General features: G+C 45.8%; 1 protein-coding gene across 3 annotated transcripts in view; it reads left to right on the forward strand.

The window, feature by feature from the left end:
- COLGALT2 (collagen beta(1-O)galactosyltransferase 2) overlaps nt 1-15,316 on the forward strand; it is a 412,958-nt gene that overhangs the window by 349,602 nt on the left and 48,040 nt on the right. For all 3 annotated transcript variants that reach the window (XM_073582911.1, XM_073582910.1, XM_073582912.1), the window contains one exon: nt 7,837-7,969. In XM_073582911.1, coding sequence (XP_073439012.1) covers nt 7,837-7,969 — 133 coding nt within the window. The remainder of the gene's footprint in view (nt 1-7,836; nt 7,970-15,316) is intronic.

Genomic DNA, 15,316 nt, shown 5'->3' on the forward strand with positions numbered 1-15,316 from the left:
TGTCAGCGCTGCACTGACACAGGGAGACTTGCTGATCATGACGACTTCCGCTCACCATGGCAACGATCGGGACCCTGCGTCACGTCGCAGGGTCTCCGATTCAAAGTCAGAGGGGCTGTCAGCCTTGTGCCGGCTTCTGGAGTGCGGCTGATCGCGATGATGTAATGATCCATCCATGGTCAAATTGTGCCAGTCACATGGACGGATCATTACGTCTAATGTCAGAAAGGGGTTAAAATCATTTTTCAAGCTGGTGTTATAAAGTATTCTAATTTACTAAGATAATGATTTATGGGTTTTCATTGGCTGTAAGCCATGATCATCATTAACAGAAATAAACATGGAAAATAGATCACTCTGTTTGTAATGGCTCTATGTAATATATGAGTTTCATTTTTTGTATTGAAGAACTGAAATAAATTAACATTTTGATGATATTCTAATTTTGTGAGAAGCACCTGTATGTGCAATAAGAAAAGCATAATATACTTTCTTGTATTTTTTATCATGAAGGACAAAAAATGTCCTATAAAAGGAAAGAGGCAGCTTTATGTTGTACAGTTTTTTATTTAATCCTTGTACTAATGGAAACTTTTCTTTGTCTTCACCTTCTCTCATTCATAGCCATATGAACAATTATTTATAATGCATGTATTATTTAGGAACAGTTTTGCTGTTCAGATATGCAAGCATTTGTAAATTTACTGTATGTAAACTTTTATTACTATTTAAATGCAGAAGAAAAAATAATTGCACCATTTTTATTGACATGAGTTACTGATCACCATAAATAATGTAAATAATGAAGATAAATCCGACACTCTGAATTAAGATTTATTTAAAAAAACAAAACAAGGTTGTTGTAGGCAATTGACGCAAAAAATGCATATATGTTTAGCTCAATACAGACACGTTTAGCTCAATGTTTCGGCTAGTATGAAGTCTTTTTCAAGATATGTCTGTTATTTACATAAGTATATATAAACTTGGCACACACCAAAGGTTTCTGATGCAGAAAGGTGATTTTTAATTATACAACAGTACATACATACACAGACATTTCGGTCTAGGACCTTCATCAATGTACGATATATTGTACTGTGAGATTCTTAGTGACTGGGCTTTGTGAGATAGACCAATCCTGTGAGGAGGCACATGAAGCCGTCCCACTGCGTGGTGATTTGTGGAGTGTGGACGCAGTATCCACCGCGAATCCCAAGTGTTATTTACATAAGGACATCAAATGTCAAGAGTAATGTTCCAACTGAACTGGCCTCTTTCACACTTCAGTTTTTTACAATCAGTCACAATCCGCTAGGTTTTGAAAAAACGGATCCTCAATTTTCTTTTGAGGATCCGTTTTTTTTCCCCATTGACTTCCATTACTGGCGGATTGTGACGGATTGCCGTCCGTTGCATCCGTTTTTTTTGAGGATCCGCCAAAAGTTGCTGTCCGTCACCATCCTCAAAGATTTCAAAACGGAGCTTGCAAAGTTTTTTTTTCTGGCGGATCCTCCAGACACTAATTTAACCCGAAATTCTTTCTGAGTGCCGGACAAAAAATCTCTCTCTCTCTCTCTCCTTCCCGACCAGCGTTTCCTTTAAATTTCCTCATTTTCAGGATCCGTCTGAAAACGGATCCTGTGCCATCCGTTCACATCAGTTCAGAACGGATCCCCTTGTCTGCCTTTTTGGCGGATTTGAACTGATGCAAAAAACTGAAGTGTGAAAGAGGCCTAAGGGTCTCCGGGGATCTTTACTAACTTGTCATTACAGTAATGATTTGCAACTTTATTTATTTAGTAACTTTTTGGAAAAAATCTTCAACTTTTACTCTTCCACTTTTTACCTGTAGAGATTTATCTGTATTTCCCTAGCAGAGAATACTATGGTGGTCTGACTACTTGGGGAGTTAGGGGAAAACGTCAGAGAGAGGCATCTATTGGACAGGACTGTAATTGTAGAGCAGTGTCACGAGGCAGAAGGCATGGTTCTAGAGACCACCGCTGATCTGAGGGTCCCAGGAGTATACCTGTGCAATTACTCTCCAGTATTGTCCAAATGCCTTCCCTTTGTAAAGACAATGTGATATGTGTGTGTGTGTGATACTAAGCCAGCATGCATGTGCTGTGTATATGATGTGCACCTGCTGAGCATTTCTTATAGAGCATGTGTGTACATTAGTATGATGTGTGTGACTGTATGAGGTGTATGTTATGTGCCTGTGTACCCCAGTATGTGGGCAGTGTACTTAGATATAATGTGGGTAGGTTTCTACTGTATATTTATACATTATGCAGTATTGTAAATTGTATGTAATGTAGTAGTGCAGTATATGGCAATGTTCTGGTATAAAGACACATAGGACCCAATTCATCAAAGTGTTTTCAGCCAGAAATCTGTTTAAAAGTTTAAAACGCTTTGATAAGTCGAAGAATGTTAAGATGCAGCAGGATTCAATAAGAGGCATAATGAATCCAGCGCCTCTCACTCCGGCACATCTCATTAAGCCCTGAATCAACAGCACCACTATTGGGTCTTGATGAATCAGGGCCATTGTAGCTGCTGTCTGGCCTTAAAGGGGTTGTCCACTATTCGGACATCCCCTTCTGAATCTCTACGATTCCCCAGTACAATAATATCATCTATTGTCACCTCCAATGCTGCATCATTCCACCAGTGTCGGCACTGGATATCCCAGGTATCATGTGACGTTATGTCACATAATCCCTGCAGACAATCAGAGCTGACGTTGCTCTCCTTTCCTATGGAAATAATTGACATCTGGAGGAAGTGAAAGGGCAGCTACAGCTCTCACTTCATCTGGATTTCTGATTTGTCTGCTGGAGAGGAGAGCACAACCAGTGCTGGTTTTCCGCAGGGATTACGTGACATGTAAAAATATGTGAAATCCGGAAGATCCAGTGCAAATACAGCTGGAACAGCGCAGCAATAGAGGTGACAATAGGTGATATAATTTATTATTATACTTGGGGAAACATAGGGATTCAGAAGGGGTTACACCTGTAAAGGGAATTTGTCATGTCAAAAATGCTATTAACTTGCATATATGGGTGTAATCTACAGGTTAATAGCATTGTAAAGGTGCCCTGCCGCCTGGAGAAAATTAACTGTAGCTCTCCCATTTTTAGTTATAGAAGTGTGCCTTCAGTCACCGCTCAGTACGTGGTGAGTGGTGGCTGTAACCATGCACCATCACTGACTGATAGCCGGCTCAGTACATAGTGAGCGGTGGCTATAACTGTGCACCATCACTGACTGATAGCTGGCTCTGTACATAGAGAGCGGCGGCTGTAACCCTGCACCATCACTGACTGATAGCTAGTTCTGTACATAGCGAGTGGCAGCTGTAACCATGCACCATCACTGACTGATAGCCGGCTCTGTACATAGTGAGCGGTGGCTGTAACTGTGCACCACCACCTACTGATAGCTGGCTCTGTACATAGTGAACAGCGGCTGTAACTGTGCACCATCACTGACTGACTGCCGGCTCTGTACATAGTTAGCGGTGACTGTAACTGTGCACCATCACTGACTGACTGCCGCTTCTGTGCATGGTGAGCTGCGGTTGTAACCAGGCACCATCACTGACTGATAGCCAGCTTTGTACATAGTGAGCTGCAGCTGTAACCATGCACCATCACTGACTGGTAGCCAGCTGTATATATGGTGAGCAGCGGCTGTAACCGTCCACCATCACTGACTGACAGCTGGCTCTGTACATAGTGAGTGGTGACCAGGTCTGCCACTAGGAATTTCGGGGCCCCATACTGGCAAAATTTTTGGGGCCCCCTTGAGACTCCACCCAGGCTCCACACCTCGAACGGTCCACAGTCCCACCGTTCTCTCTTGGAAAAACTCCACTTTTCACCAATCACACATTAACAGTTCCAATCACCAGATCACACATATAGTCAGCAGCTTTTGTTTTGGCCAAAAGATTTTTTAAGCTGCCACCACGACAAGGTAAACTCCTTTGGCTGAGCTCTACTCTACTCTATCCTATTAATCATTTGTTAAAATATCCAATACAATTTAGGTATATTTTTATTTATTTTTCAATTTTTAAAATGATCAATAATATCACATACAAGGAACAAGCACCATCGCACCATGACCAGACACCATATTACCACCACATAGTGACCTATAATACTACATGCAAGGGACAAATACTGCCACACCATGACCAGACCACATATTACCACCACAGTGACTGAATAATATCACATACAAGGCACAAATACCACCGCACCATGACCAGACCACATATTACCACCACACAATGACCGAATAATATCACATGCAAGGAACAAATACCACCACACCATTGCCAGACAACATATTTCAACCACATAGAGACTGAATACTACAATACTGATCATTAATAAAAAAAACACAATACTAATATCACCATAAGTGTCATTATACACAGGAGATCTGTACCTAGTATGCTGTGTCTGTGTACAGGTAATACAGTGATCACTGGTGACATTATACACAGAAGCTCTGTATATAGTGTCAGTATACATTTTAATACAGTGATCACTGGTGACATTGTACACAGGACCGCTGTATATAGTATACAGTGTATAGTGTCAGTGTACAGATAATGCACTGACTCAACTGTGACATCTCTAGGTGGAGTCCTTAACCTTCATCTTTCATCCAGCACAGACCGCTGTCACTTCTTCCAACCAGGGCTTGTCTCTGCAGGAAATAACACAGTTATCTAGAGCACAGCTTGCAGAACTCATTACTTAATTGTTTCAAAAATTCTAAACTACACCAGGTGAAGAAAAAAAGGTGACATAATGTTGCTCTGCACAGTAACAGGACCGCCCCCCCATTTAAAACAGTATCCGCAAAAAATAAAGTAAATACATCACTGCAGTAATAATATCCCTTAATTAGCCCCTATGGTAATAATATCCCCCAATACTGGCCCCTGTGTGTCTCATTCCTGACTCCAGCCATATGTTCTCCCATCCTGCCCTCATGATAATCCATTCTGCGCCCATGTGATGTCCCATCCTGCCCCATATGATCTCCCCATCCTGTCCCATCTGTCTCCATCGTTTCCATCCTGCCCCATGATCCTTCACCATGTTTCTCCATCTTGCCCCATGATCCTGCTCCATGATCCTGCACTATGTGGCTCCCATCTTGCCCCCATGTCTCCCATGCTGCCCCCATGTCTCCATCCTTCCCCTTGTCTCCCATTCTGCCCCTTGTCTCCCATTCTGCCCCTGTTTGTCTCCATTCTGCTTGTGTGTCTCCAATCTGCTCCTGTGTCTCCATTCTGCCCCGTGTCTCCATTCTGCCCCCATGTCTCCATTCTGCCCCCGTGTCTCCATTTTGCCATGGTGTGTCTCCGTTCTGCCCCTGTGCATCTCCATTCTGCCCATGTGTGTCTCTATTCTGCCCCTGTGTGTCTCCATTCTGCCCCTGTGTGTCTCCATTCTGCCCTGTGTCTCCCATCCTGCCCCTGAGTCTCCATTCTGCCCCTGTGTGTCTCCATTCTGCCCCGTGTCTCCTTTCTGCCCCATGATCCTGCACCATGTTTCTCCATCTTGCCCCATGATCCTGCTCCATTCTGCTTGTGTGTCTCTAATCTGCTCCTGTGTCTCCATTCTGCCCCGCTTCTCCATTCTGGCCTCATGTCTCCATTCTGCCCCCGTGTCTCCATTTTACCATGGTGTGTCTCCGTTCTGTCCCTGTGCATCTCCATTCTGCCATGTGTGTCTCTATTCTGCCCTGTGTGTCTCCATTCTGCCCCATGTCTCCCATCCTGCCCCTGAGTCTCCATTCTGCCCCTGTGTGTCTCCATTCTGCCCCGTGTCTCCATTCTGCCCCATGATCCTGCACCATGTTTCTCCATCTTGCCCCATGATCCTGCTCCATTCTGCTTGTGTGTCTCCAATCTGCTCCTGTGTCTCCATTCTGCCCCGTGTCTCCATTCTGGCCTCATGTCTCCACTCTGCCCCGTGTCTCCATTTTACCATGGTGTGTCTCTATTCTGCCCTGTGTGTCTCCATTCTGCCCCATGTCTCCCATCCTGCCCCTGAGTCTCCATTATGCCCCTGTGTGTCTCCATTCTACCCCTGTGTCTCCATTCTGCCCCATGTCTCCCATCCTGCCCCCGAGTCTCCATTCTGCCCATGTGTGTCTCCATTCTCCTTTCTTCTTACCTGGCCGTGCTCCTGAAGATGCAGCTGCTGCTGTGTGAACTGAAGGACCTGTGGTGACGTCATTGTCATGTGATCAGGGGGCAGAGCTGATCAATGGTGAAGGCCTGTGATAATGATGACGTCACCACAGGTCCTTCAGCTCTTCCACTTCTGTAGCTCTGATGTCGGCCATCGTGGCGGCTCTGCTGATGTGTGCGCCATAGGCCCGGCCGCAGCGCACAGCACTTGGGGCCCGATGACTAGAAGCATGAGAGCGGGGCCCCTTATGTACTGCTGTTCACCGGGCCCCTTACAGCAGTAAGGGCAGCAATGCCCTGATGGCGGCCCTGGCGGCGGCTGTAACCATGCACCATCACTGACTGATAGCCGACTCTGTATTGATACACTGCTGACCTGGTTGTCAGTCAGTTCCGGTGGCTATGTATTGATTGGGGGCAATTTATTGAGTGGTGACTGAAGCCACTCCGGCTGCTCCTGTATAACTGAAAACTGGAGGCCTCAGGGATGAATATATTTAAATATTTCAAATTAACCCCATATCTGTAGGATTAATAGCATTTTGTTATGTGACTGGTTCGCTTTAAAGTGGTTATGCCCTCAATGTATCGACTAACATATAAACGTACTTACTTCAGGACCAGCGCAGATGTCATGACATTTTTTATGGCACAAGAGCAGCCTGATCATCAAACTGTACTATGAAGGCTGCAGATCATCAATGTCCTCTGATAGTCTGCAGCGCTTATGTCCATAAACAATGTCATGGGTATACTGGGGGACACAGCGCTCAGAGCGGAGGAGTCATCAGACTAGGAGCACTCAAAAGGGGTTGTCTTCTAGTGAACAATCCCCATAATGTGGATACAAAGTGTTTTGTCTGATCAGTTCTGTATTTTTAGCATAGTCTGCAGTGTCATAATAGTCTGCTGGCCGTCTGTATTGAACTGTTGTCTATTCACGCTATGGCTGCTGCAGATTTACATGTTTCTAGTTGCTTGGAGTAACAATTAAAGCAAAAGTTGTCACAATCTGCCAGTTTTCTACAATTTGGGTGAGGACATTCATTGTATGTGGGCTCATGATTTTTTTATGTGCCAGGGCTGCTTTTTGTTCCCAGTCCGGCCCTGCAATGCGGTGTGTAATAGGTAGACTAAACTTCTGTAAATAGTTTAATACTACAAAAATAAATGCAAGCTCTTCTTTGTATTCTATGCTAACATTACACATACTTGACATATTTGATGCATAGTTGTAAAAGTGTGCCAAAGTGTCTCCATCCACACCGGTATGAGCACTCAGCGATGCGGCAGAGTAAGAAAACAGGAAGCGGCACGTGCATGTAGTGCATTCCTGCGTGCTGTATGAAGCCGATCAATGGCGCTATTATTAAGCCAGAGCCAGGAACGTTTAGTGACACCTGTATTCCTGGAATTACACTCCTGTATGGGTGGATGTAGGTCAGCAGCTGTAGCTGATCAATGCTGTAACCACAAACACTGTATAAGGTCTCAGGTTAGCAGTATCGTTACCATAGTATGTGAGCGATAGTACAGTAATTATAGAAATGGCTAAGAATATAATCATTTTCTTATGTAATTATCTGTGATAATTTACTTAATAGGGCCCTTAATGAAAGTCAAATTAAGACTCTGAATATAGATGTCTTGCCAGGATACCAAGACCCCTACTCTGGGAGAACACTGACCAGGGGTGAAATCGGATGCTTTCTCAGCCATTACTATGTTTGGAAAGAGGTGAGTGAATAAACTGCTGAGAAATCTCCCACAGGAACACAGAGATCATTTGTAGGAAATTTATACAAATGACTATTTTCAATTTGTATTTGGTTAATTTTATTTTACTTTGTAACATGGAGACCATGTTGGTCATATTAGACTACATACACATCAATATGGCTGCATGAACAGACAGTGGCCTGTGCCACATGCTCTATCACAAGACAGCGGAATTCTGCCCATGAGCCTGAAATATAAATACAATATAGATTCATACTTCTCAATCATGTGACTTTGGCCACTAGATGGGGGGGTTAACAGCAGGAGTGGCTACTGTGTGGTAAGCCAGGGTAGGTGTTAGGTTAAGGCAGAGGGCGAGGGACGCCCGAACCGTCCACAAGGGCTATAGGCCCCCATCACCACAGCAGCTGTAAGGGAGGGACAGGACTGTAGTCGTGACCTGAATAACTGCTATATCCACATCCAGTCCTTCCCCTACAGAAAAGTGTACTCTTCTCTTCTGCATACCTGCATCTCAAGAATCAGCTTCCTCTGGGCACTTCCCAGGCAATAACGGTCCCTCTTCCAGGCGACCCCCAGCAATGGAGACACAGTCCAAGACAACTTTAACACTTTCTTTACTGAGTATTTCACATGTTACATCCACAGCTTGTACATCAAGACATATACTTGTTTCCTCATCTTTCCCTTTCTGGCTGTCGCTTCTGTGCAGTATACGACTGGATCGAACTGTCCTAGACCGCTCCCCAGTTCCTTCCTGACCTTGCCATGATGACGCTTCCTTCTTCCTGTTTCACCTCAGACTCGAAATCATTAGTCATCAAGTTTGGTTGCATCCGGCCCGTCTGTTCCAATCTCGTCGAAGCTCCAACTTCCTTCATCTCAGCTGTCCAACCGATTCCTGCCCTAAAAGCATCGGCCCAGGCGATAAGTCTCCACATTCTTCCTTTGCTTCACTGGCCCACTGCTATGAGACACAATGGCCGTGGGTAACATGGGTTGCAACACTTAAACGTGAATTTATTAACCTCTCTAAAGTCCATGCATGAACGCAACACTCCAGATTTTTTCTTAACAAAGAAAAACCCCATGGCGAATGGAGAGATGGAAGGACATATATGACCCTTGACCAGAATTTTCTGTATATATTCTTTGAAAGCCTCCCTCTGACAAAGAGAGAGAGTAAACAAGCAAGACTTAGATATGTTAGCACCTGATATGAATTCGATAGCGCAATCATAGAGTGGTAAAAATAAGTATTTGATACACTGCCAATTTTTCCCACCTACAAAGAATGGTGAGGTCTGTAATTTTTATTGTAGGTACACTTCAACTGCGAGAGGCAGAATCTTGAAAAAAATCCAGAAAATCACATTATATGATTATTAAATAATTAATTTGGATTTTATTGCATGAAATAAGTATTTGATAGAATATAAAACAGAACTCTGGAAGATGAAACTTGACAAAAGTCAAGGATTTCAATAAATAACCAGAAAAACAAGAGTTGCCACAAGACTTAGGCTCCCGAGTCTCCCAATTGATAGTAAAATTGTGCTTAACTAAACAAGGCAAGCCTAGTACTAATTCTGTAGGTACAGAAGGAAACACCATAATGGATTCACTGCATAGTACCCTAACATTCATACACACATGCTTGACCTTTAAGGTAACATGGCTTTTTGAAAGAGGAGAATAATCAATTGCTGAAACTTAATTGGAAGATCGAGCGTGGAGACCTTATAACCACAGTTTTAGTCTCCAGGGATACCTGTAAGAAAAAATCTGATGCATGTGCCAGAGAGAATTCAAATTCTTGGAACCTGCAACTTCACAGTTAAGGATTTTTTTTTCCTTTTAGAAATTCATTAATGTACTTAAAACATTGAACCATAACGTGACCAGCACAACCACAATATAAACAAACAAAAATGAGTAAGGTGCTCCGTTGTTCCATACAGTGGCGGATTAAGTGGACTATGGGCCCGGGGCTGTTCATAAAACCTGGGCCCCTGTACCCCCCTTCCCACCTGAGCGCTGCGGTCCCCGTGCGGGAATTGACAGCTGTTCGGACCGCAGCACTTGGTTTGCTGCGGGTCCATACGGAAAACCCGCCACCATTCCACCACGTGTGGACATGGCCTAAAAAGACGTTGCACATAAGCTGTAGGCCTACGGCCAATACGCACAAAATCGCCCAACGTGATCCTGGCCATAGGGGATCCACTTTAATGTCCCCACTTTAATTTGAAGTCCCCTTACTTCATCCATTGCAGTCCCCTATCACCCACTCACTTCATCTGCAGTGCCGCTTCATCATTTGCAGCCCCTTATCCCCCCTTCCATTTTATCATGTGCAGTCCCCTTCCCCCCAACTTCATGTGCAGCCCCACTCCCCCATCATCATGTGCAGTCCCCCTTACCCCCAATTCATCATGTGCAGTCCCCCTTACCCCCAATTCATCATGTGCAGTCCCCCTTACCCCCAATTCATCATGTGCAGTCCCCCTTACCCCCAATTCATCATGTGCAGTCCCTCTTACCCCCAATTCATCATGTTCAGTCCCACTTACCCCTTAATTCATCATGTGCAGTTCCCCTTACCCCCAATTCATCATGTGCAGCCCCACTTATCCCCCACTTCATCATGTGCAGCCCCACTCACCCCCCTTCATCATATGCAGCCCCACTCACCCCCCTTCATCATGTGCAGCCCCACTCACCCCCTTCATCATGTGAAGCCCCCACTCATCCCCCCTTCATCCTGTGAAGCCCCCACTCATCCCCCCTTCATCCTGTGAAGCCCCCACTCACCCCCTTTCATCATATACAGCCCCCAGTCACCCCCCTTCATCATATACAGCCCCCAGTCACCCCCCCTTCATCATATACAGCCCCCAGTCACCCCCCTTCATCATATACAGCCCCCAGTCACCCCCCCTTCATCATATACAGCCCCCAGTCACCCCCCTTCATCATATACAGCCCCCAGTCACCCCCCTTCATCATATACAGCCCCCAGTCACCCCCCCTTCATCATATACAGCCCCCAGTCACCCCCCTTCATCATATACAGCCCCCAGTCACCCCCCCCTTCATCATATACAGCCCCCAGTCACCCCCCTTCATCATATACAGCCCCCAGTCACCCCCCTTCATCATATACAGCCCCTGGGCCCGGGTGCCACTGCCAGCTGTAGCTGCCGCAGCAGGAGCCGCCGGCACCACCACTCACTGTCTTGGAGTTGGAGCAAGGACTGATGAGCCTCACTCAGCGAGCCGCAGCGCCAGCCACTCACTAGGTGTCAGGACTCAGGTCAGGAGATGTGCGACAGTGCGCCGCCCATCGCTGATGTCCGGTCACCGCCCGGTCCCTCCATGTCCAGAGAGAGGCGCGCAGCACGCTTCACAAGCTCCTGCTTCCTCCTTCCGCCCCGTCCTGTCTCCGCCTCGTCACTTCCTCCCTGCATCGCACACGTGACAAGAGACAGGGGAGCTCTCCACGGTCTCCACCAATCAAACGACACTCCTGGGCTGCTGCTGGACTGCGATTGGCTAATGGCACGCGTCTCCTGCCGGCGCCACTGATTCAGATTCAAGGTCGCATTCCCCAGCAGTCAGACAGTGTGTCACCGTGTGTGGGCCCTTCCGTCACGCCAGGGCCCCGGCACTTGCCCGGGTACGCCGGGTGCTGACGCCGGGCCTGAGCCCGCCCCTGCCCCTGGGCCCCCAAAAAATCTTGGGCCCGGGGCAACCGCCCCATCCGCCCCTATTAAGATCCGCCATTGGTTCCGTACTCTGTTTAGGATCCCTGCAAGCACCATTTTGCATAGATTCACCAGTCTCACCTAATGATGGAGACGCCAGTAAAACAACTTTTAAAGTTTCTCTATCCCGCAGACATCTGTTTAAAGGAACAGCAAGGGTCACAGGCTCCTCTATAGACTGCGAACAGGTGTTGTAAATCATCCTGTCCTTAATCTGATCCAACAGTCCCTGGCAGAACTGACTCCAGAAAGTGGAGGTCTCCACAGCCGATTGTTTGAACTCAGAGCAGTGACCTCAGCTCTACAACCTCCCTGAACCAATTTACAGATCTTGTACTCAGCTACAGTGACCTTGCCAGGGTCATTATAAATGAGTCAAGAGAGCCGAGAGAAATGCCTCTACAGTGGTCATCTCCGGAGAATCCTTAGACAAAGAGAAAGCCCATGTCTGGGGATCTCCACTGAGTAAAGACAAAATAATACCTAATTGTTGATTCTCGAACTCAGAGGATACCGAACGTAAACGGAAGTGTCATTTACACGAAGCAGAACAAAATACAAAACTTCTGTCTCCAATCTGGTAATTTTTACTTAAGTTCCAATATGGTTTTCAGATGACCTTGGTCACTAGAAGTGGCTAAACGTGCATACAGCTGTTGGTTCCTAATCTCTGCGATCTCCAAGGACAAGACTTGTAGTTTTGCATCCAAGGTGTAAGCCGGCTCCATACGGACGCCCTAGAACATACTAAATGGGGAAGCTATAATGTTATTTATTTATTTTACACATTTATATAGCGCCATTAATTCCACAGTGCTTTGCAAAATTTTATTGGCACTGTCCCCATTGGGACTCACAATCTAGAATCCCTATCAGTATGTCTTTGGAATGTGGGAGGAAACCCACGCAAACACTGGGAGAACATACAAACTACTGGCTACCCATCCACTCTAGAATTCAGTATAAACTTATTACCCTCACCCACAAAGCCCTCCATGGCTCAGCACCACCCTACATCTCCTCCCTTGTTTCAGTATACCACCCTACCCGCGCCCTCCGTTCTGCTGATGACCTGAGGTTAGCATCCTCAATAATCAGAACCTCCCACTCCCGTCTCCAAGACTTTACACGTGCTGCACCAATTCTTTGGAATGCACTTCCCCGGTCAATACGATTAGTCCCCAATCCCCACAATCTTAAGCGTGCCCTGAAAACGCATTTATTCAGACTGGTCTATCGCCTCAACACATTAACCTAATCTATCCCTGTGTGGCACAGCCAAAAGTTTTACCATAACCAGGTTCCCCGCATCATGTTCCCACATGCTTTATGCATCCATTAGCCCTCTGTGTCTGTACTGATACACACTTAACATTATGGCTGGTGATACAATCAGAGCAACTGTTACCACCCACCTTTCGTGTCTACCTCCTTCCTCATAGACTTTAAGCTTGCGAGCAGGGCCCTCATTCCTCTTGGTATTTGTTATAATCTATGTGATTATTGTTATGCTGTAATGTCTATTGTCTGTACAAATCCCCTCTGAAATGTAAAGTGCTGCGGAATATGTCGGCGCTATAGAAATAAAATGTATTATTATTATTACAAACTCTTTGCAGATGTTGTCCTGGTGGTATTTGAACCCAGGACCTCTGCACTGCAAACCACTGAGCCATCATGTTGCATAACTAAGCCCTAAAACTCGCACTGTGATGTACAAACCAGGGGAGATGTTAAACCTGCACACCACAGGTTCCAATACAGACTACTCAAATCCCTAACTTGATCCTGATTTGTCCTTGCCTGACCACAAAGGTTGACACCCTAAAATAATGCAATGGCGCCCCCACTCAAAATCGACTGACTCTTAGTGTCCGTAACTGCATCCTCAGCTGCACACAGAGTGTAACCCAAAACAACAACAACAACAGGATGTAGTGCGCACAGGCAGAGGGTGAGACACAGTGCTAAGGATGTGTTCACACTGTCATACAAGAAAGATGGGGAAAAAAAGAAAGGAACCCCAAAATACCTTCTTCATATGTGGAAACCCACAGACCCTATAGATAAACATCCATCCAACTTGGAATATAGCCAGCAAACACAGCATGTGCCAGGAGGGTATAAATAGCCCCTCCCAAGATGTGATAGGGCAAACCAAACTAGTAAGTGAAAACAACTGCACAGAAGCAAAACAGCAAAGCAAAAGAAAGACAAGAGCATTATCAGCAGTTGGACAGAGACAACAGAGACAACACAGACTGTGGTCCAACAGAGAGGGAAACCAACTATACAGCCAGAGGTCACCGGATTGAGCCCTGAAATTGAGCCATTTACATCTATCAAGTTAATTCTTCTGTTTTCCATTAGGTCTACTACATGATGTGATTAAAAACTGACTCGCTTAATTCCTATAAGCTCTATGTAAAAACATGAGGTCAGTTTTCTCTGCACGAGTCATTGCAAAAGTCTATGGTGGGGGCAACTGGGTCAGGAGTTGAAGAGGGGGACGAGTCAGTAGTGGTGTAGAATGCAAGTATTTATTCAATGTGTTTAGGAGGAGATCTAGCTCCTTTATTGGGTACATCTTCAGTCCTGATGAAAGAGCCAGATCCACTCCAAAACACGTTGTGTGAGTAAATACCTGCCTATATACACCTCACCACTAGAGTTGAGCGAAACGGGTCGAAAAATTTTGGCAAAGTCGGGTTTCATGAAACGAAACCCGACCCTAGGATGAGGTCGGCCACGAGGTCGGCGACTTACGCGCCAAAGTCGCGTTTCATAAGTTTGTTTTGCGCTCTTTTTCAGCCAATCAGGATCCACGGACACTGAGGGCAACGTGATGACATAGGCACGGGTCACCACCATCTTTCAGAAGGGCATGCAAGTGATTGGCTTGCTTTGGGGGGCGTCACAGGGGGTATAAAAGGGCGTGCACGCCGACCGCCATGTTACTCATGCTGATCTCAGAATAGGGAGAGCTGCTGCTGCTGATGATTTTGTAGGGAGAGCATTAGGCAGGGAAGAAGACACCAAAAACTGCTTCTGCTGCTAGCGATTTTGCCTGTACAACACACCAGTCACTGTGTGTGCAGTGCAAGGGGAGGCTATATAGTGGTGTATCAGTGGTGTTGGTTGTTGGGCTGCCTTCTAAGGCTTCCTGACATTCCTGCATTGCTGTTTACCCACTGCTCCGCAAACTGCTTTTTTAAAAGCAATCCCAATTTTTTGTCCTGCTGAGGTACTGAGCGTGCATTTTTTCACACCATACAGCGGTGTACGCTCCTCACACAGTACCGTATAACGGCTGTTATCATAGCCACAGTGAAGCTATCAGTGTGTCACTCTGTGAGAATAAAACGAGGACATGTTCCGTTCTTACAGACCTGCACTCTAGGGAGATTCCTATTCTGCCCAATTCTACATACACCTTGTAGTTTGTGATACACTAGCCAATTTCTGCCTGTGACATAGCGCTGTGATATTCATTGGGCCTCACACAATCCAAAAGTGTCCAGTGTCCACAAGTGTGTGCAGAAATTCAAAATCTCCCTTATCCTCTAGTCACTTTGGT

Source organism: Dendrobates tinctorius, unplaced genomic scaffold, assembly GCF_039654945.1.
Source record: "Dendrobates tinctorius isolate UK_male_01 unplaced genomic scaffold, ASM3965494v1 ptg000074l, whole genome shotgun sequence".
NCBI classification, from domain to species: domain Eukaryota; kingdom Metazoa; phylum Chordata; class Amphibia; order Anura; family Dendrobatidae; genus Dendrobates; species Dendrobates tinctorius.